At 34.1% G+C, this 23,622-nt stretch overlaps 1 protein-coding gene across 1 annotated transcript; it reads left to right on the top strand.

The window, feature by feature from the left end:
• The first annotated feature begins 1,565 nt into the window (after positions 1 to 1,565).
• Positions 1,566 to 22,986, top strand: LOC136840150 (protein O-mannosyl-transferase 2-like). The gene is given in 19 exon segments (XM_067106588.1): positions 1,566 to 1,780; positions 4,969 to 5,070; positions 8,000 to 8,084; positions 8,173 to 8,277; positions 9,578 to 9,686; positions 9,849 to 9,878; positions 9,881 to 9,956; positions 11,517 to 11,676; positions 12,273 to 12,379; positions 14,199 to 14,281; positions 15,709 to 15,856; positions 16,420 to 16,597; positions 17,527 to 17,678; positions 17,844 to 17,932; positions 18,699 to 18,847; positions 21,368 to 21,527; positions 21,790 to 21,930; positions 22,172 to 22,283; positions 22,462 to 22,986. Coding segments are annotated over 19 exon segments (2,292 nt in total). The 5' UTR covers positions 1,566 to 1,580; the 3' UTR covers positions 22,568 to 22,986.
• The last annotated feature ends 636 nt before the right edge of the window (positions 22,987 to 23,622 follow it).

The raw sequence follows: 23,622 nt of genomic DNA, 5'->3' as shown, positions 1-23,622 counted from the left end.
AGAAAATGGATTTCTATTCACATTCTAAACAAGGCCCATCGTTGAAGTTTTAATGGTTATTTTTTTTATCCATTCAACTGCTAGCTCATTTCCAATATAGGCTACTTATCTTCACGAACCCAAATATAACAATTCGTCATTGGCCCGAAATTTTGATGATATACATATAACGGAATTAAACTGACTTTAAGCTTACATATCAAATTTAGAACATCGGATATTCTATTCAAACAATGTTACATTTATTTTTGGACGTCATTCTTAAAGTATTAACTGTGTTAGTAAGAATGTTGTTAAAGAAGGTAAGAGATGCATAGCTGTCCACTCAAAGTCTTCAGTTGTTTATTTTCTCGAATAAAATGGTCTGGTTCTGCCCTGTACTTTTAAAGACGGAAGTATTGCCCCTATGTAATATTTGGTTAGCATATTATCATCTTTGCAACTAAATATGTTTGTAGGTTTTTAAAATCTAGGCTGTTAGCGTCGTTGAACTGACCACATTAGTCCTCAAAGTGAATAATCTACAGGAATGAAAAGACATACAAAATGGATTTGTGTGCCTCCTTGAAGACGGACTCGAGAAAGATACATTGTCTACTGTCGTTATAAATACTTCTTAAGGTACATATGGTTAGAAATATCCTGTGAGAATAACCATACAATTGTTCTAACCAGACTGAGTCCTAGTGATATTTTTTATCACTTCGAAGTCCTTCAAAAGAAGGCATTGTTCTTACCCCATACAAATGGGAAAAGCCCGTTAAAAGAAGATAGGGTCGAATATATTCACCTGGAATGTGATTGACCAGTCAGCAATATCTATAAAAAAAAAATGGCCGTTTATTTCAGTTTCTTTTAGAGTGGGTTACACCCCTCACAGACCGCATATTCCATTCCGGTTCCCCCTTACTGAAAACTTTCCAAAGAATGTACATTATGTGGTGTCTTACTGTAAACTTGTATCTTCCATTCTACTTTATTCAGATACATATAAACAGTAGCCTATTTTGCTATTATCTGCTTCATCCATTTTTTAGTTTACCCAATACTGAAGACCAGTTTTTTCCTCTTTTTTTTTTTTTTCTCCGTCCGCACTAAGATGACGTGTATCAGGTATAAGGTTAAGATTCTTAAAAGCTGTTCACTCCCGGATAGTATCATTTTCACTGCTAATTTGTTTTTCTACGTTTGATGTATAATTTTGTTTGTATTGGATTATTGCATTGACGAAACTACTTTCGGAGAATGCATTGTAAGCATGTGTTAAGTATAGCGTGATCAAGATTAACACTGTATTGAAAAAATCACAAGCTCAATACTTTTGTAGTCTAAAGTTCTGTATATAAACTACACTGATGTAACTCTAAATATATAACAAAAGGTATTTGAGTTCAACAGAGCAGTCTTGAGGTTTTAATTGGTCAGTACGCATTTTGTTTTTATTTACACGCTATCTCATCTCCAGTATATCTGCTTTCATAAATATAATTTTAAAATATTGTGAATTGTTTAATAAGGGTACAGATTGAATTTTATAGAGAAAAAAAACTAGAATTTACAAAGTTAAAAGATGCTGGACCATGACGTCAAACGTCAAACTTTCTCTTTGGGAGGATCTTTCCAGCTGTTTACCCCATTCTTCCAGTGAGCCTCCGACCGTCGTCCTGTGTAGTTGTGGTTGTGTATGTGTGTACGCCATGGCACCAGATTCGAAAAAGGCGAAAACTAAAGGTTCCTCTGAAAGTTTAACCGGCGTGGACAAGATTTTCGCGAAGTATAGGTAAGTGTATTGTATATCTTGAGTGGAAAATGCAGGTTTGTTTTTGGTGTGCCGGTAGTTTACTAGAAATGTCTGTAGACTATACCATACGGTACTTCTGTCAAGAATGTTATCGGGAGAAATCTAATTGCCCCACGGGGATGCAGTTCCGTTATGTTTGCCCATAAAACCTGTCCTCCAGGGTTGACGGAGTAGGTTTCATTGTTTATTGTAGATCAATAATACTTTGACAGAAGGTGACTTATTTTCCCCTAGGGCAGTTTAGTTCATTAGGCTCTTCACTCTTCTATACTTCCTGGTAGGCCAGGACTGCCTTGATGCTCGTCCTCCAGGCAAAGGAACCACTTTTATACTAGAATAAAACATATTTATGCTCATACCCCCAGGCTCCCGTGGCTTCTAGCATATATCGTGATAAGTATAAGGTCTAGTGGAGATGTAGGCTAGCATATAGCCTACAAGCCATGTCTTTTTATGTTGGCTACAATGTCTTGGGTCCACTTGAAGCCTTCATTTCCGTTTCACGCCTTACCACACTTAAGGGCCGCCATAAGGCAAGGGCGCGATTTGGCATATGGCGCTTTGATATAAGAAAAGTGGGAGAAAGCTGGGTATTTCTAAACAAGAGCTCCGGGTATTATTGCAGTAAAAGGCAACACGCCATAATGACAAAGAAATTTTTTCTGGCTGATTTTGATGTGTTTAGCATGAATTTCACCTTCAATTTCGTCGGAAATTAACGGTTTTGGAGCTAACTCCATGTACATAAGTGGACCAAAAACCATCAACTTCTGATGAAATTCAAGGTGAAATTTGTGCTTAACACATCAAAATCAATCAGAATAACATATTTCCTTATCAGTGAAACTCACACAACCTAACCTAACCTCTCACAGAAGTACCCAGGTCACAGCCCCTAACCCTAACTTGTCACTCAACTACCCAGGTCACAGCCCCTAATTTATGCATGACCAAAGGACGAAAAATAAGGGGTAGAACTATATAGTAGCTCCGACTGCCTTCTGACTTAACTTTTTCTACAGTTTTTTGCTGCTATTTATGAATTTACCTTTAATTTTTGGCGCTCGAGTGTAATTAACCTGTAATTAACCCCAGAAGTCCATCCAATGAAGGGGTTTCATGATCAAAATCAATCGATCTTCACAAGACAGAGCATGGTACCCAGGTTGTTTCATTTCAATTTCGTCCGAAATTAATGATTTTGAGCTAACTCCATGCAACGTAAGTGGACCAAAAACCATCAGTTTCCACGAAATTCAAGGTGAAATTCATGCTTAACACATCAAAATCAATCAGAATAACTAAACACGCCAAGGGACATTCCATTTGGCCGACAACAAACACATGCTGACACCTCCACAGTAGCCATGGCAAAACTAAAAGCTGGCAGAATTCAAATTATTTCCTCAGGGTACGCTGTCAAATGTAATTGGTTATTGTTTTTTTTTAAAACAGCCAATGGATTTGTAATAAACTGTTACATGTTTACTTAAATTATCATTGCATCATCAAAACTAGCATGTGGGAGGAGCTACATTTGTAAACAAACATGAACACACTCATAATCTCGGTGACAGCATACTGTGAGGATCTCAGGAGTACTGTGTTAAATGGGAGAAAATAATCCAGGTAGTTCTAAGAAACTGTCAATTTCCAACGAATTTTAATGTGAAATTTGTGCGAAACACATCAAAATTACCTAGAAAAGTATATTTCCTTGCCATTTGGCCATATTGCCTTTTACTGCGATTTTACCGAGCTCCGCATAGACTGTTACTTGGAAATCGATTTTTCATATAGTGTTGCTGATGAAGGAGGTGCTGGTGTTTGTCAGTCAGTTACCATTAACCTCATATCTACCCCCATGGTTGGGTACCCTTTGAGAATGAGGGGTTTTGGAAACGTTGGGAGAAAGACCGGTTCGCCATGTTGCTGTTATGGTATCATTCCGTGCATGCCCAAGCCATATGTTTAAGAAGGGATGGGCTAAGGAAATCTATTATAAAAGGAACTATACTAACCTAACTTACCTAATCTAACCTGACCTAGCAGGCTGTGTTACTTAGTCAGGGGGCAGAAGCCTCTGAACCCCTTAGTGAAGGAAACTTTCTACCAATAGCTCCCCTATAACACTGCACATGTGCGATAACATTCCAGGATGGCCAGTGTACAACTTCTGAGGTTAACTACAGTCGACCAACAAAAAATAATGGTAAATTCTTAATAAGCAACCAAGATACTATAGGAAAAAAGTGTTTCCAGAGTAATACCCTATGCAGAGTTCTTTCTTAGTTCTGCCAGAAGCTGTAGTAGCTTACTGTCATCCAGATTGGAGCCTTTTCTGTTAAGCTTCATGTGGTTAGTATGTTGCTTCTTTGACAATTTGGGGCATTTCTCTTGTGGTCTTTGACATTTTTTCCTACCGAGTGGCTGCAGTGTTTACTTATTCGTTCATTTTGTCTTCTCCTTGATCTTATTTTTGTAAGTTGTAACTTGATACAAAATCTCCATGAGTAACAAGATTCAATCTCTTGCCTGCTTTGGACTTTATTATTTAAAGAATTGCTTCCATTTTTTTTTTCATTGCTTCCATTTTTTTTTCTTATGTTCACAGAAGCTTAACTATTGAATTGGTTGATTTTAGAACTAAATGTATTAATTTTTAGTTTTAGTTTGTCTTCATAGTTTCTCGTAGTTTTTGGAACCATATCCCATTTGGTAACTCATGACTTCTGTTTTTCATTCATCTTAAATGAAAAGCTTAGGAGACTTTACCATCATGTTGATTTTAGTCATTTAAGATATTTGGTGCATCATTACATTGCATATGGCAGCACTGGTTAAAAACTGTATTTAATACAGTAACCTGTACTGTACTGTATTTTGTGTGCTATCTTTTTGTATTATATTTGTTTCACTTAGAAATAACTTTTAGAGTATGCTGTGTTAGATTTGGGGTACAGGACATTGTCAGTCACACCACTGACTTTTGGTCATCAATTCTGGATTACTTTAACGGGATATGGTATGGGTTTCTTGTTAATCCGTATCCCTTTTAACTCTGCAGTCCTCCCAGCTGACTAAAATCCCAGCACATTATGTACTGTACTTTTTTTTTTTTTTTAAATAGCACTCATGTTTCCATACTTATAGTCCTCTCTTTTCAGACAATGTGACTCTCCAGCAGTATGGTGGGCTGTATTTGGAGTGATCTGCATTTTGACAGCATTTACAAGATTCCACAAAGTATCAGAGCCAGAGCATGTTGTGTAAGTAAAATAAATACAGTATGATGATGTGTTTAGTGTGTGGATTTCTTGGGATTTGTAACATTTAATGCATATTTTGGTGATGTTTGTATTAAATTCAGTCCTGTAGTAACACGTGTGGTTGAATTAATTTTATTTGCTATGGGTCAAAAATTTAACCCTTAGGAGTTAAAGAATAGTACTGTAGTGAACTTCCAGAGAACTAGATTGTATCTCAACTTTTTACACTTACAGCAAATTTGCAAACGTGATTAGAATAAGGAAGAGTATTGATTTAGTTTAGGCAAGTTGGAAAGGGCTCTCCTTGCAGGAGTTGCCAAGGAAGAAACTTTAACTGAAAAAATGTACTTTCAGCAGGGTTAATTTGTAACATTTCTCAATTTTCAGCAGTTTTGTATGCCATTTATGGAAACAGTACCTTTAACATGAATGCTTGCACAAGCTTTTGCAATCTGGAAGTTGCATGTTTAAAGTTAGGTAAAGTGTGGTTGCATGAAGGTGTTAGGCAAATGTCAATTGCCAGTTTTGCAAGATATGTTATGGCTGGGTTAATAAGGTGAGCAAAGTTGCAGATAATGATTTGCAATGTGAGATGTATTTCATAGAGCAAATTTACATTACAGTATGTTCAACATTAGTAAAAGTTCTAATAACTTACTTTTTAAACTGGATAAACAAAGCAAGTTGGCAAGAGAAGTAAAAGTAACAAGTGACTTTCCAAGGGAAAGGAAAATGTGAAAGTAATAGTAAACATTGGTCATCCTAAAAATCCTTTGTGCTGGTTTTCTTTTGCAGTGGAAGTTCTGTATACTAGTAATATCACATATTCATGATCAAAGAATCCAAGATGTGTGAAATTCATTTCTCTTTTGAATATGTTATTTTGTCAGAGTGAAGAAATCCATGTAGCCTTGGAGACAAAATTTATATCTTGTGAGAATCAGCTATACTGAGGGGGAAGCATGTCAATGATGGGCAGTCACTGAGACGAGGGGTGAGGGGGTTAGTGGGAGTGGGGTTGATAACTGGTTACCTGAGGCAGAAGATGTTCACTTTCACTTCAGCTTTTCTGCCAACCACAGTTGGCTAGAACCCTTTTATAATGAACATAGGGATAAGGGCTTTACATATTAAGTTTTTCCAGCCATTTCTTGATGTTAGTACTGTATTGTAGTTCTGGCTTGTGAAAAGAATTTACAGCGTTGCCTTTTTTTATTTCTATGGTCATTTAATAGTTTAGAAAGTCAGCACTGTTTTTGCAACTCATGCTTGTCATGGTGTAGTGAAAATCACCCTTGTGGTTGATACAGAGATAGAAACTGGTTTACTACTCACTGGTAGAAGGGATTTCTTTTTATTTTAGATTTTCAAGGTATGTTATGCTGCAGCATATTTTTTCACAAGAGTTTTGATGTAGATGGAGAGTTTTCAGTCAATATCCCACAGTTTTCTTGAAATCTGTCCGTTCTTACAGATTAACTTTAATGTTACACTCAAATGCAACTCTCTTGTGTTTTCGTATTGTATTTAATAATGCTGCTCTTAAATGTCTATAGAGGATTTTCAAGGTTTTCTACTTCTCACTTCATTCTTTAAAGTGCAAAGAGTTGCTGATGTGAAAGTTAGGCATTCTGTAATAGAGCTAAATGTAAGTTTTCTCCTTAGTGCTCAAGCACCATTGGTTTTTATCTCGAGCATGAAATTTATTCAAGTGTGTCGTCTCAAATCCAACATTTTGCTGCAGAAATTTTGTATTCATGATAGCATGAATTTACTGTAGGCTTGATTATTCTTTTATACTGTTTAAAATACTTTGCTGTACAAAATAATGGTTAATATGAGTACTGTAGTACATATAGCAAAAGAACAACTTGTCACATGGATAAGGCAGTGTGCTAATAAGTATGAAAATTACTCAATAGTATTGTACAGTATTTCCAAAGCTATTGACAAGTACTCAAGACTGACTCTCTCTCTCTCTCTCTCTCTCTCTCTCTCATTCATGTAAGTTTAGTCATACACCCAAACTTTTTGTAATAGGTCCAGCAGATTTCCTTTACTTAACAAGAAGACAGTCATTCTTCAGAAACTTAATAATTTTACATGTTTCAAGTAAGAAAATGCAGAAAAAAATATGGTAATGGAATCCTAAGAGAAAAATAGGCAGCATCTGAAATTAGTATGACTACTTCAGATTCTCCTCCCATATGAATTGTGTTTGTTGACATAATTTGAGTTTAGTTAGGTAAAATATGTTTCTATAATTGCTTTTCAAGGCCCTTTTTGTACTTTAAAACGTTTTTTACCACCAGTTTCTTGACATACGGATTTGCTACTGTGGAAGTGTTGGTGAATGAAAAATTTTCCTTGTGAAAGTACTAGGGAAAAATTGTATTAGTTGGTGGTAACATTTTTGGTCCTCCAGAAAATGCAGGTCATTGGCTTGAGACATTTTAGTTTTCTGTAAAAGAAAACTACTGGGATGGCTTTGTCTGTCTGTCCACACTTTTTCTGTCCACCCTCAGATCTTAAAAACTACTGAGGCTAGAGGGCTGCAAATTGGTATGTTGAATCCACCCTTCACTCAACAAACATACCAAATTGCACCCCTCTAGCCTCAGTAGTTTTTATTTTATTAAAGGTTAAAGTTAGCCATAATTGTGCGTCTGGCAGCAAGTTTTAGTACAGGCCACCACCAGGCTGTGGTTGAAGTTTCATGGCCGTGGCTCATACAGCATTATACTGAGACCACCAAAAGATACAGTAGATCTATTTTCCATAACCTTGATTATATGCAGTACTGAAAACTCTATTGCACCGAAGAAACTTCAGTGCATTTTTTACTCATCTATAGGTTGGTCACAATGATGATGTGAGGATTGTGATTTTTTCCTTGTGGTTAAGTGACTTTTTCTTTCCATTTTTTCAGATGGGATGAAACACATTTTGGCAAGTTTGGAAGTTGGTACATAAATAGAACTTTCTTTTTTGATGTTCACCCTCCCCTTGGAAAGGTAGGTAGATTTCATTTTGAATTTATGTCAAATACTGTGCTTTGGAAAGATGAAAACTCTCAGTGCTTAATTCTTTTCTTTTTACCAGATGTTGATTGGAGCTTTTGGTTACTTGACTGGGTACGATGGAACTTTCCCATTTGTCAAACCTGGAGATTCATATGAAGGTGTTAACTACCTTGGCATGAGAGTAGTAAGTATCATTATTTTTACAAGATTTGTGATATTTTACTTTTACAATGTTACATGTCCTCTTGGGAGCATTATCATTACTCAAGATTTATGTAATATTATCTTGGTGTTATGTGTCCCAAATTACAAGTACTGTATGTACTTGTTCTTCCTTTAAAGTTTGTGGTTTTTTCAAAGTTTGTGGTTTTTTTCATAGAATACAGCACCTAGAAAATGTCAGGATGTTTTTTAAGATAAGATCATAAAGTATTTTTGCTCTAGGCTGTATCCATAGCTTTTTTTTTTTTTACAAAGTCCTCATGAATTTGAAAAAAATTGTTCATGGGTTATCAGTTGCTCATTGAATTGGCATAGCAACTTAAGGATAATTTTTATTAGTTTTTATTCTAGTTTGTAGCTTACAAAAGCAGGTTATTTACATGTACAAGTTAGTTTTGATGGCTCAGTTCAATTCCTGGTCTGCTAATCTTGGAAGCTCTTTGAGTTTGGTGAATTTTATTTTTACTGTACTCCTTTGAGGGAGTATAAGTCAGATTCTGCATTATTTAAGTGTAAGTAGATGAAAGCAGATAGGAAAATTGAATAAAAAATTTGACAGTGTAAAGAAGAAAATGTGAATTGGGTCTTTTTATGTTTTAATCTTATTTTTAGAAAGTCCATGAATGATGATTTGAAAGTGGATAGTATTGGGCCATCCAGAGTCACACAAGGGATGTAGGAATGGTTATACTATATAGTACAGTACTAGTCTGTAATGAGATATTTTTGTTAAAGGTTTAGTTTTATAGAGATGTTGAAGTGGTTGCTATTGAAACCAGGAAGATAAGATGTCTGAATTATTAGTGAGTAGTTTAGCTAGATTGCTGAAGTGAAATTCATAACTTGTAGGTCTTGCTCAGGAAGGTTAACTTTTAAAGATAAGGCAGTAAAGAGAAAGTAGTGCAAGGGAGAAATTATAATTAGGCAAAGTTAAAATTTAGAAATTAGGCATTGTTGCTGCTTGAAATTATTTTGTTAGAAATTGGATTTTTTTCAGGAGTTGATTGAAGAATAATAATTTAATATTTTGTTGTATTCAAAGTGATAAAAAAGAAAACACAGTAATATGTGGTATTTACACTGATCAGCATTATAAATCTTACTTAATACCTACATGGCCTTTTAAGGTCAGTCCCAAAGGAGGTAGGTGAACTTTCATTTCTGAGGTTCTGAATTTCTGCTGATGTTAATATAAAATTGGGCATGTAAAGTATTTTCTGGTATTGCCTATGTATGACTTACTGACTTTTTATATTTCTCAGTGTTGCACAGCAATGGGAGCTTGTTTGGTGCCCTTTGCTTTCATCATTGTTTGGGAAATGACATTCTCACTGCCTGCTGCAACTCTTGCCTCATCTCTCATATTATTTGGTAAGTATCATTACAGTAATTCATTCTCTAGTTATGGTATTGATAACTGATTTTGAAGTATTTTTATTCTTTTTTGAAATACCTGTATGAACATTTATTTGATAATGATATACATGCTAAGTTGTATTTCAACAAGAACTAACCTTCTAAATATGTCTACAGATATTGGACTTCTGACACTAAATCAGTACATTCTTTGGATCCCATTCTTTTATTCTTCATAATGGGATCTGTGGTTGGCATGGTGAAGTTCCATGCTCAGCGTCATAGGTGAGCATGTATTTTTATATATATCTATGTACAGAATTTCAGCTCAGATGTCTGCTAAATCTAATCACTTTTAACCCTTAATGGATGGGAATCCACATATGAGTATTAATATTATGGACCATACTGTTTGAATGAATTTAGCAGGAAAGAGATTGATAGCACTTCAGTAGTCCATTAATGACTTATGGCAACTTACTATCTCGGCATGGGAGAGATATTGATCAGTAAGCCATGGGATTTCAGAGGAGGATGTACTGCCTCTTTGCAGCTCCAGGAAGGCTTTTTATTTATTTGCTCATAAATATAGCCATTGCTGTTGGTTTTAGTTCTTATCTTCTATGATAGTATGTCAGCTATAATTGTAATTTTGCAAAGAAAAGTGCAAAGAAATATTAGAAAAAACATGTATACCTCACAAAAAGTAACTATCTCCCTATCTCAGTAAATCTCGTAAATATCTTACAATAAATATACTCAGAAATTGTTACTGATATTAGTTCTTATCTGTTATGATATTGTACGAGCTGTAATTATAATTTTACAAAGTACACCATGTGCATTTACATATCTTCCTCTTTCCATTGATGTGTTTTTTCTTAAATTGGCCAACCTTAAAGTTTGCCCGGTCTCGGGGTGTGCTTGATTTATATGTAGCCCGTCCTTAAGGGTTAACTGGACGACTTCCAACAAGTATGAACAGATACATTTCTTACTGGAATATTACAGGTTATGGAATAATTATTAAACAAACTGATATTGTTATATAGTAATATCTAGATTGAAATGTTTTAGAATAGTGTATATGCACTTGACATACTCTAAATACAGTATTTCATATAAGTACAGTAACATACCAAGTAATTACATAGCTATAGTTTCTAACTATAGCTATGTAATTACTTGATAAGTATATATAAAACTTAAATTTATTATGAAAATATCATGTTTATGGGGATTGCAATACATGAGACAAGCCTTGCCAATCAGATTTGTAAAGATTGTGTATAATTCAAGGGATTTGTTGCCTTTAAGCCCTTTTGAATAACTTTCCAAAAAATACCATCAAAGCTATGTGTTGTATCAGAATGCAGTACCAGTACAGTATTTGTTATGGTATTTACCATTTTTTTTGTGCCAAAGACAGAATTCATTGCAGTTGTTGAATATGTTTTTTTATAAACTTCACAGTGTTATATATTATAGCTCATTTGTAATGACACTTAAGTACCTTAACAGTGCCTAACAGTTGCTGAAGTGCTAAATGGGCAGGGATTCAAGGAATTATCAGTGTTTCAGTGGGCATTCTCGAACAACTGGCAGTACATTAATTGTGCATATTGTCCAGTGTTTTATCTGTGATTGTACTTGGGAGGTAGTTTCAACATACAGAATAAAGTAGTTTTTAAGTCAGTATGTAATCATTAATTAAAAATTAGAAACTTTTGGACCTGTGATATTCTTTTAATTTTCAGTACTTCAGTAAGTCAGTCAGTAACTGAGAAATAAATGTGGCACTTTATTTTTTTCCTTCAATTTATAGTTATTTCCTTCAATTTGTAGGCCCTTCACTGGACCCTGGTGGCTCTGGCTGGCATTCACTGGCATTATGCTTTCTGGGTCTGTCTCTGTGAAATTTGTTGGCCTGTTTGTTGTTGTTTATGTTGGTTTACATACCATCAAAGACCTTTGGGATCTTTATGGAGACCTCAACAACTCATTGGTGAGTTTGGTACTACTCTAGTGGATTTCAGGTGTTTTAAATCTGTGATCATAATTTAGAGAACCTGATGTAGGAATTTCAAAGTTTTCTCCATAATTGTTACACACCATAAATACTTGCATTTGTACAAAACTTGAATCATTTCCCATGCATGACTGACAGACATGATTTCAGGCTAACAAGGACTTTTCATTTGAGATAAACCTGTACTTCCCACATCCAGGTGATTACTTCTGTTTTTTAATTGCTTGAAAAATATTGCATTCCATTCATTTTATTTATACAGTATACACTTGTTTTACTTTAATTTTGTTTCATTGCTCTATCTTAGTTGTAAGTTTTGATTAAGTCCAAGTTATTTTATATTTTGCTCATATTGTGGATTTTTCTGATAAGTTTTGTTATAAACCATGTGGCGATGGGATTTAATGCAAAACATTTTGTAAATATATCCTAACTCAAATGCTTCAGTAATTTTTTGTATAGAGGTATGTAGTTTTACAAGTTTTTTATTTAAACTTAGCCAATAAACTAGTAAATAATTAATTTCAATATAAAAGATTTTCCAGGATCATCAAATTATGGTTTCTTTACAGAGATATGTTGCACAGCATTTCATGGCCCGTGCACTTGGTCTGATTGCTCTTCCAATAGTGCTGTATTGCGTGTATTTCTACATTCATCTTACTGTTTTGTGTAAGAGGTAAGATTTCAAAAGAATCCTAAATCCTAAATTCATTAAAGGAACTTAATGTAGTAAACATAACTAATGAAATAACTAGTAAGCTACATATTGGTATTGCCATAATGACTTCTTAACTTTCCTGTTGCCTAATATATTTTGGATATGTTCACCACTGCAAGCCTAGAAATCTGAAGGGAAGTAAATGATAAAAGTTTTTTTATCCACTGTATATCTAAAACTCACCATCTTTAGTAAGTGATTGCCTTTGTGAATTAATATATCTGATACCAAATAAGAGATTGAACCATTGGATTGCAGTGCACTTGATTTAAAAAACACACTGAAGAAATGTTTTCCAGTCTTTAAATTTCTCTAATGCATTTTATCCATGGATATTTGATGAATAGTCTGCATGGTCCATTCAACATGACCCAGTCCTAGAATACTGAATGCAAAATGGCACAAATATATTTTATGACTTTTGTCCGGTAATAAATATTAAGTTTTTTAAACAAATCCTTTTAAATAAAAAGTTGGTAGAAAATTTAAAAACTTCAATCTTTCCACTTTAATTTTTACAGTTAGCAATTTATAGAATATCTTGTAAATTTATTTACAACTGATCTGTCAGGCCAGCCTTGTGAGAGAGGAAAACGATAGTGTGAACTCAGTGGTCTGGTTAAACAAATCAATAACAATAATGTTAGAATTTTGGTATTGCTTAAGCCATAACACACTGTAATGGGTAAAGCATTAACCTCATTCTCCTAACTACAGTGGGTTTAAGTCCTATCAGGGAAGGGGAATTTTTACATTTCCTTTTTGTTTAAGGTTTAAAGTTGAAAGTGCACCCTTTAATACTGGAATGGGAATTGGAAATATAAAATTAGGCCAAAAGCCAAGCACTGAAAGGGAAATTGAGAGCAAAGGAGGTTTAAAATGTGTAACTGGAGGAAAACCTCGCAGTTGCACTGTGAAACAATTGTTAGGAGAGGGTGAAAAGTAAGATGGTAGAAAGAGAATACGAAAGGCAATGTACAGTAAACAGAATAAAAGGAGTTGCATCTAGTGGCTAAAGGGACACTGCAAAGAACTGTATTAGGAAAAGAAGTATCTATGGCTATCACAATACACAGAATTGGTTATGTTAAAAGTTACACATGTTTAAGGATGACAACTATCATAAATGGGAAGCTAATATGAACATTTTGGCAAACTTGTATGTTAGGAAAAATACAAATTACTTAAAAAATTTGTTGTTTTTGGCTTGGCTTTATACTAGAGTAACCTGCCATAGCTAAAAGAGATAATTATTTTTTATTTTCTGTTTGTGTTACTTGTAATTCCTCAGGCAAATTACGTTGGTGCATATTTATAAAGTAGTAAATGTGAAGCTAAAAGAAAAACTAAATATTGCATTTATTAATCTACAAAAGTCTCAAATAGCAGGGGTGTGTGTATGATGTAAAAAAGAATTCATGCAGTATTTGTGTTCATTCCTTGGAACTTTAATCTCTTGAATTTGTAGTTTCACTCAGTTTTGCTTTGTGTAATTCAGAGAAAATTGATGTATTATCTTAGTTAATAGTGTTCTGCCCAGTAATTGCTGTTGAATTGTAAATTTTGCAGTTATACTAAGTTGTGGAAACTACAAAATTATCGTGTTAATCACATTTCTGCCATCAAGATTAGAGAATAGATTGAGAAATTTAGTTCATAAGCTTTCTGCTCATGGATTTAACAGAGGAAAAGCTGCTATAACTTAATTGTTCAATGTATTTTTGTATGTGAACATGGCAACATTTAGGTAACACTTCATGTCTTTGATATCTTTCAGTGGTAATGGAGATGGATTCTATAGCTCTGCATTCCAGTCACAGCTAGAAGGAAATTCTTTATACAATGCAAGTATGCCACTAGGTAAGAAATGTGATTTTTATGGCCTTAACACACAACCCTGGTTTTATTCCAGGTATGCATGTACAGTATGAGTGACAGTTTTGACAGCCTCACCTCCTTGATACCATTGTCATCTTGTTTACATTTGCCTCCTTTGTTTCCCTTTGTATATACTTCATAATTTTTATTTTACTTTTGCTCTTGCTGTTTTATTTGGCTTTGATACAGTAATATGTGTACTTGTTGCTCTTGTTTTTTAATTTTTATAGAGAGTTTTACAACAGCATCACTAATAAACTGCTTTTGACCAGTTTTCTTTTTTGAACTGGAAAATGATTCTTAACTTGTGATGCTCCAGGCATAGAATGTAGAGATGGACAGTAGGTTGATTAGTGGCCATGATTGAAGTTTTTTCTATATACTGTACAATATTCTCTCACTACCTGTATTGTCAATAGATCCCTTGGGATGGCAGAAGGGGGCGAAAGGTGGATATGAGGGATGTCCTTTGTTTAGCTTATTCTAATCTACATCAGACCAAAGCCTGACTCCTCCAATTGTTGTACAAAAAAGTCCAACAAACCTGTTTTACCTGAAATAAACCCAAAAATATTGCATTTTAGCAAGCAAGCACTGTGTTTAACTTGAGACCTTCCCTCAAGATGCTCAAACTACTTGTTCAATACAATTCAGTACTACATCACCACTCATGAGTATTCCATATGTATACACAAAGGACGAGAGTAAACAGTGTGAGTATTTAAAAGTTCATTGCTGCATACATGTACATTAAACATGGAAAAACATATTCTAGAGTATAAGGAAAAAAGAATAATGAAATGCACTTAGTTACTACTGAACTACACTAACCTACCATAATCCTATATCCATTATCTGATGTACACTGTGAACTCATTTTCTATTGTACATGTATACTGCTAAAGCTGTAAAACCCAAAACCAATGTAGAACTCCCAAACACAAGTTTCCTATTCTTGTAAAGTAACTTTTGAGGACTGTCTGAAGCGGAGACAGTTGCTTTAACAATTGTATACTGTACAGTGTTGTATTTTCTAGATGGTCTGGTTATTGAACATAATATATTACAATACTATGCAAAATTGATTGCTGATGTAGTGTAGCTTGCAGCTGTTTATGTAAAATTAACCCAGCACAGTTGACAGCAAAAATGAATGAGGGGTGTTTGTACTTCATTTGCAGTTTGCATTTACTCTATATCATTCGTACAGATGCATATTTCTGTGACTGTTCTCCAGATTTTTGAAACATTATTAGCAGTAAAAGAGGTTTTGCAGGTTTATAATATGAATATTTGTTTATATTGTAAAATCTTTCCTTCAGTTTTATATTTTTAATGAAGCTGAATTTTACAAACTTTGGCATCACAGTTACAAGTAAAAGTTAATATGATCTATTTTACTTAACCAGAACTGGCTTATGGCGCTGAAATCACCCTGAAAAATGCACGAACAGGTGGTGGTTATCTTCATTCCCACATTCATCTGTATCCAGAGGGTGTAGGAGCTCGTCAGCAGCAAATTACAACATACTCCCATAAAGATTTCAATAATAAATGGTAAGATCTCTCGTCTCTCCCTTTTTTTATTTTACTTTGTAAGTACTATTTAAAGTAATTTACTCCAAGGGCAATATGTATCCCTGGCTCAGAAGCAGTAACAGTATTAAAGTACAGAACTGTTTGTGTTTGGATACTTTGTTTTTGTCATATTTTACAACCTGAATTGTTCTTTTTTCATGTCCTACTCAAAAAATTGCCTGTATGTAAAGTAGATTTCAGATTTCTGACAATTCCATAACTGTGGGTCTATATTATCCCACTTTAGAAGGCAATTCCTTCCTTCAGTTAGCTTTATTTTTTTTAGGGCAACATTTTTTTTTTTATAGAGCATTAGGTTGCCTTCACATGAAAAGAAATCAGAGCTGTGTGAAATCCCCTAAGTGTAAATAAGGAAGAGCATATTATGTAAGATTGGAATATTTATTTTTTATGTAGCGAGCAAGAGTATCTTATATCTTATTTTTTTTTTCCTCATATCTATGCCTTTTTTTTTTATTTGAAACTGTGGTATCTGATTGAGAGTATGAATTTTAATTGATATTCAAAATTTTCCCTTGTAGGCTTGTTAAGAAATGGAATGAAGAACCAGGTGACTGGGAAGATGATGATCCTGTTGAACTTGTAAAGAATGGAGATTTGATTCGACTGGAGCATGTTCCTACTGGTAGAAACTTGCATTCCCATCGTGAAAATGCTCCAGTCACAAAGAGACACCATCAAGTTACTGGTTATGGAGAGGTGAGCTGCTTATGCATGGAGAAATTAGCTTATTACACAATTTCTGTGATTTTTAAATATCAAGGATTGAGTAGATGGCTTCAAATTAACTGTTGTTTTATAGTTGGTAAAAATTAATGCATTATAGTATAGTTTTGTAGGTATATTTTGATCTTTCAGTTGCTCTTGAAATAATGGAAGGTATTGAGTGTGGGATTGCTAAATACAAGACATCAAATATAGTAACAGTGTTTTAAGGGTGCACAACTCTTTACTTTCTATTACTGCTCCATCTAAAGATAGGGTCTCAGTACCTGCAGCTTAATAAGTTCAAATTTTTCTGGGTATTGGAGGTAGTAAATTTTGCTGATGAAATGTAGTACTGTATAACTAATCTTTAATGATTTATGCAAGTTACTCAGTGATATTAGAAAGGCAGCAGGTTTCACATGCTTGAGATGTAATCTTTTATCCATCCTGAAAGATGCAGTAGAAGAGATTGGTTTAAGGCAGCTTTGAATTTAAAATGTGATTTGCTTATATTTTTAATTAAGGAGAGGTAGAAGTGGTAACTAGTAAATGCCGGGTATTTGTTCACAAGAATGATTCAATGAATGAGAATGCTCATTATCTTGGTTTTATTTATTTTGGATGGGTTCTCTTGCTACCAGACACATTCTCAAAAAGGACATGAAAGACTTGGAGAAATCATTGAACGGTTAGGTAATCATGTTGGGTACATGTGTATATGTGATATGAAAATTTTATCCTCCTCCTCCCCTAGATTGGTGTTGTTGTGAATGATGTCTGGCATGTTGAGACTGTCATTGGTGAAGAACCACTTTATTGGAGAAATCCTTGAATATTCTAAATCGTTGAACAGTTAGGTAATCGTGTAGGGTACATGTATAAATATGCGGTATGTAAATTCTATACTGTTCTTCCCCTAGAATGGTGTTGGTGATGTGAATGATGTCTGGCGTGTTGAGATTATCAATGGCGAAGAATCAGAAGTTGTGAAAACAGTTGTCCATAAAATCAGACTTAACCACTACTTGGTTGGGTGCTCACTCATGTCTCACAACAAGCAGCTCCCTAAATGGTAAGATGAGAACTCTCTAATATGTTGAAACTGTTTACATAATGATAATCTTGTAATAAAAGTTTTTTATTTCCTAGCTTTCTGAACAACAGGTTTCCCAAGAAATATTTGAATCTTATCAGTGTTAAATTAGTGAGTTTAATTTTTTTTTTTTTTTTTTTACAGGGGATATGAGCAAATGGAAGTTACATGTAATCCAAATATTCATGATCCAAATAATTTATGGAACATTGAAGATAATGTCTTCCCAAAATGTAAGTATCGATTGTCATTTGTTTTTTAATGTTTTTCTGCATTTCCAAAATCACATCAAAATAGCAGTAGCCTGTTTTAGCAAAAATTTATAAAACCTGTATAAAGTCTGGGCCATTTTCAAAGAAAATGTTGATTTTGAAGAGGTGTGACCTCAAAATGGGAAGATTTATGGCTAGAATACAGTAGCAGCGTGATGTTACATTCTGTGAAATTGCAAAGGGATGTGGTATCCAGCAGCTGGAGTTTAAGACATACCTAATAGAATTAGCTGGTTCAGACATGTAATGAGAATGGATGAGGAGCAGTCAGTCAGAATAGTAATGGAAGCAGTAGAATGAAGACTAGATGGAAGATTCAGACAATCTTGGAGAAAGGGCAGATGTGAAGACAGTTAAAAATGAAGATTTAGTATGAGATTCCTTAGAGGATGGATTTGATCCCCTGCCATGTCGAAACCACCCACGAAGCATCTGACGCTTAAATTTTCTTAGGATTATAAGGTGAAAAACATTTTGCAATAAGAAATCATACAACAGTATATAGGTTTCCTATAAAATTGTCCAAACAGTTTTTATTTTTTTTTTTGTACTATTTCTCATTGATAATTTAAAGTGCAAATTACAACCTGAACTCGATTTGTTGAAAAATTTGATTAGAATATTGTTTTATAGCCACTGTCATTTTTATACAGCAAGATAAAGTTACATGATTATAAGTTGTGTAGAAACTTTTAAATTTGTGAAAAATCTTTCTTAAATTTTTCAGTACCCAACTCCAGTTTTGAGATATATGCGCCCAACTTCTTTGAAAAGTTCTTGGAATCTCACACAGTGATGTTCCAGGGTAACTCAGGCCTCAAGCCAAAAGAAGGAGAAATTACCTCACAGCCTTGGCAGTGGCCCATCAATTTCAAGGTATGGGACAAATGAAGATTTCATAGTATATTTAAAAGTTGGCAAATTAGTACAATAGCATGAAGTAAATTTGATTTTTTTGTAATAAAACTGGAGTCATTGTGAAGCCCTTTACTATGCTATATTTAAGATTTTATTGTAAAATTTGATGAAGTAACTGCAGTAGTTTTTTAAATTTAGAAGTTCCACTCCTTTGGTTTTAAATTTTAAAATAAAACTGCATGCCTCCCCCCCCCTTCTTCTTAGGCAATGGTTTCATGAGTATTAGAAAGCTTCTTGAGTCATACTTATCATTTAGTTACTTTTTGGGCACTGGAAGCTTGCTTAAGCCGTGCTTACCATTTGTTATTCTAATTTATCATTAAGACTTGCTTATTAGTTGTTTTGCATTTTTCAGTATTAAAGTAATGAACAGTTCAGAATTTGATAAATTTATATCTTTTTTTGAGTTTTAAACTAAGTTTTGAGGCATTAATTTTTTGTAGTTACAAGAGGCTTGCTTTGTAATTGTGATCCTGATAATGCCAGACAATGTAATAATAGCAAGTTCATATTATAGGAGGGTCAATTATAGAATTACCTGCACCAGTGAAATTAGATGGTGAAACATTCACATATATCCATATTGTTGGTTCACATATCAAATGTCAGTGATATTTTGTGAAGGTTTTCCAGAGTTTTGATGGATTGTAATAAAGTATTTATGATTTTTAGGCTGTGAGTCAAGGAAAAGTTGGCTAAATTTTATGGATAAAATTTTCTTAAATGTGTGAACCATACTTTTAAAAAGCTCCATCTTATGCAGCTCTTGTAAATGTGTCAGTATTTATAATCCTTCAGTCATATACAGTAAGTGCCTCCATCACAGTCTGATTATTCCCAGTTTGTCTTTTTTTTAAGTAGGAAGAAGTCTTTGAACATTATCACTGCATGGACCCTCTGTATGTATCAACCAATCACCTCATTGTTTGTGGGTCAGATGAGCTCATAACAGATCATTTTAGTGTACTTTAACTTGTCTTCTTCAGCAAGATTCATGGTTAGTTTTTTGAAATATGTTTAATGCTAAGCATTAACCTGCTCCAGCCTTTTACACTACTTTATTAGGAAATGTAAAGAAGGGTAATATGAGAAGATGCAATGCAAATATCTTGCAAGTTGTTCCTCAATTAGGAGAGGATTAGGTTCTAACTGCTATGTAAGTCAAATTAAGTGTAGGATAATTGGATAGTTTCCTGTGTTATGGGGATGGCCATTGTGCAGGAGTGGGTTTATTTTAACAATTATCTGTCATTCTAGATTAAATACTAGATTACTTTTTAGAGATTAATTACTTTTTATAGATGAATGTAAATCTTTTGGAGGTGTGCTAAGCTTTTTTTTGAACACTTGACTCTCTTGGATGAACTATTCAAACACTCTTACTAATCCTTATGATAGTAATTATAGATCATTGTGTTTACATAAGTAAGAATTTCATGAAGCAGTGGTGTAGTATGTTCAGGGGGTTTCACAGTAGGTGCTTAGGCAGTGTTTTTCATTCTTGATTAGCTTAAATTAATCATAATCATCTCATGAATTAACACACATCAGGATTAACACATATCACCTTCCAAAATATTTTTTATAAAGTTTAAGAGCTTTCAGCTGAAATGCAAGAATTACATTGAGATAGTCAGATTTTGCATGAAATGCGAGGCATGTTAGCTATTTATGCAAGTTTAAACATTTTCCATAGTTTCATAATGCCAAACAGGCTGCTTTTGTTCATGCATGCAGGTACATACTGTATATTGCAGCAACAGGATTAACCACTAATTTTTTCCATGTTCCTAGGGCCAGCATTTCTCAGGTGGGAGTGGGAAACCCAGGATCTACCTTCTTGGAAACCCTATTGTATTTTGGTCTAACCTTTTGGCTTTGGTTGCTTACTTCTATCTCCATCTTTGGCATTCATTCCAAATCAAAAGGGGAATCGTAATTCCCAACACAATTAAAGGTAATCAAGATGACATATGGGACTTCTCACACTTAAGTCACTAGAGCTTTTTCAGTATATTCTGCATGGTTTTGCTTCTTTTGGGCATCTTTAGAGATGTGTTGGCATGCACTATCTTTTACATTAGTATGTCTTCACCTAGGATGTCTGAGTTTTGAGGACATATTATTCTCCTGTTTTGTCTTAAATAAGTTACATAAAATCTGCTCATTTATGAATATGGCAGTTTGTAAAGAACTTCAGGAAAGTTGTATGGTTGAATGAATAATTTAAGTATTCATATGTGTACCATATATTTTTTACTTAGAATTAGCTGTATGGTACTCATATGTTACACCTATTTCCGTATGAGCACCATTTTTCTTTATTCCTTTGTAACTGGATGTCTACCTCAACTTTTTTGTGAGCACCTAAGCTGTACTGATATTGTCTGATTATTGTTTTCAATAATTTTGTACTCTGTTCCTCGTAATGCATATTACTGTTGAGTGTTTTTTGTTAATATTGTGTTGTAATCTTAGGGTCAGTGGTTCTCTGCCATTGATGGCTACAAAGTGTACTTGCTGGGAAATCCCCTTATTTGGTGGGGTAACCTGGTAATACTGGGAGCTTTTGTCTTGGTGTACTGCTACAATGCTTACAGGCTCCAAAGAGGACATGTTGATGATCCAGATACAGCTGGTAAGTAAATTTTCTGTGATTTATTTATGGAGTTTGCATCCTCTATTTAGTGTAGTATTGAACATGCACATTGTAAGTTGACTTGCTTTTCCATATTTTCAAAGTTGAAAGTAAGGTAATATTGATTTGCTTCCATATTTTCATAGTTCAGTTATGGGCATTAATTGAACTTTGTCCTTTCAATGCTTTCAACAAATTGCGGAGATTATGAATTGGATTATGGGAGGTTATGGTCGTAATAAGGATTTCCCTCGTTTTTCAGCTCGCCGTGAAAGGACATTAAACGCTTGCGGTTGGCTGCTGTTAGCATGGGCATTACATTATTTGCCCTTCTACTCCATGGGAAGAATCCTGTACTTCCACCATTACTTCCCTGCCCTGATGTTTTCGTCAATGCTTACAGGTCAGTGGTTTCTCTTTGTTTCATGACTTGCCTGACCTGATGTTTTCTTCAATGTGTACAGGTCAGTGGTTTCTCTGTCTCATGAATATTCATGGGAATTTGGAAGCTTTTTACAATCATATTGTTTGTGTTCAAATGTTTTAGGTATCCATAAATTAAATATTTCAATTGGGCATTTGTAAAATAAATTATATTTGGTTTCTGTACAGTAATTCCCAATGGCTGAACCTTTTTTTTTCAGGTGTTGTAATAGATTACATGCTGGAAAGTTTACCCAATATGGTCCCAAGAGTTATTTCATCCTCAGTATATCCATGTTTGACAGGTCTCCTATTTTCAACTTTGGCTGGCAGGTGAGTGAATGAGTATAAAACAATGTAACTCAAAAAGTATTTTTTATATCCAGTATGTCAACTTAATGATTTTATCTTAATGTCTGTTTACAAATGATGAAGATTCTCTAAGCTTGACTGAAAAATGTGCTCATGTTTAAAAAAATTTTGTGACATAATTAAGATTTTTATATTTCAGCTTTTACATGTTTTCTCCACTTGCATATGGAATGCATAACTTGGAACCTGGTTTTGAAAATGGTACTATAAACCAAATTCGCTGGCTAGACTCCTGGGAATTCTAGTTGGTTATGTCATTCACACAACTGTTGTGTTTTTTCTAAATAGCAGTTTTTCCCAACTTCAAGAAAGAGCCTTAAAAACCATGTAAATTCTATGGATTTCATGTAAACTTGAAGCAAGAAGAGAGGAAATGAATGATTTCAGTGAAGCAAGGAAAAATGTTGAAGTATACAAGTGTTCAGTTGTAAGTTAAGCTTTTCTACACACCCTGTAAACCCCTTTTCTATAAATGCAGGTTTGAACAATGTTCTTAACATTACAATGAAAATTTTTTTTCTTTCAAGCTGGTCTTGCTGGTGGTTGGTGTTAAGGATTACATGTATCTGTTCAATGTTTGTTGTTTGTGATGTCAAATAATTTATATTGACCTTGTTTAAATTATACTATTTTTGTATACTTTACAATAAAGAATTTATATACACAGTTTCTTTTACACTTAGCATTTTTAAATCTGAATAGAATGACACAGGATTTTTAATAACCAGTTTTTACTAAATTTAGAAAAAATGGCAAATCTAATGAATTTTAAAGTTTTTTGGGCTTATTTATTCATAAGTATTGCCTTCAGCTCTTTTCAAAAGTGATATTATGATTCCTTAGAAAAAATGTCAAATCTAATGAATTTTAAAGTTTAACCTTTTGAGAGCTTATAAGTATATTAGTTTAACCAGACCATTTGACCTGTTTAACAGCCTCCTAGGGCTTTGAAGGATTAACTTGATATGTGGCTAAGAACCAACTGGTTACCTAGCAACGGGGCCTACAGCAATTGGGAATTTACCACATCATACCGAGAAATGAATTTAACACCAGAAATAAATTTCTTAATTCTCCCAGATGGTCAAACGCGGGCCTAGGAGAGTGCTAGGCGAGTACAATATTGACCCATTCAATGAAGAACTGTGAGGGCTGGGATTTTTGGCTTAGTGGTATAGTACAACTATTTTTTGCAACTGCTTTTTTTGCTTAAGGAATGGGAAGTATATTTGACAAGAAGCTTAAATATAGTCATCATCAAGCCATGAAGATAATTCAGCTGTATTTCTAACGAAATTAT

The sequence above is a fragment of the Macrobrachium rosenbergii genome, chromosome 7 (assembly GCF_040412425.1).
Source record: "Macrobrachium rosenbergii isolate ZJJX-2024 chromosome 7, ASM4041242v1, whole genome shotgun sequence".
Taxonomy (NCBI): domain Eukaryota; kingdom Metazoa; phylum Arthropoda; class Malacostraca; order Decapoda; family Palaemonidae; genus Macrobrachium; species Macrobrachium rosenbergii.
This window is presented reverse-complemented; position numbering and strand designations above follow the sequence as displayed.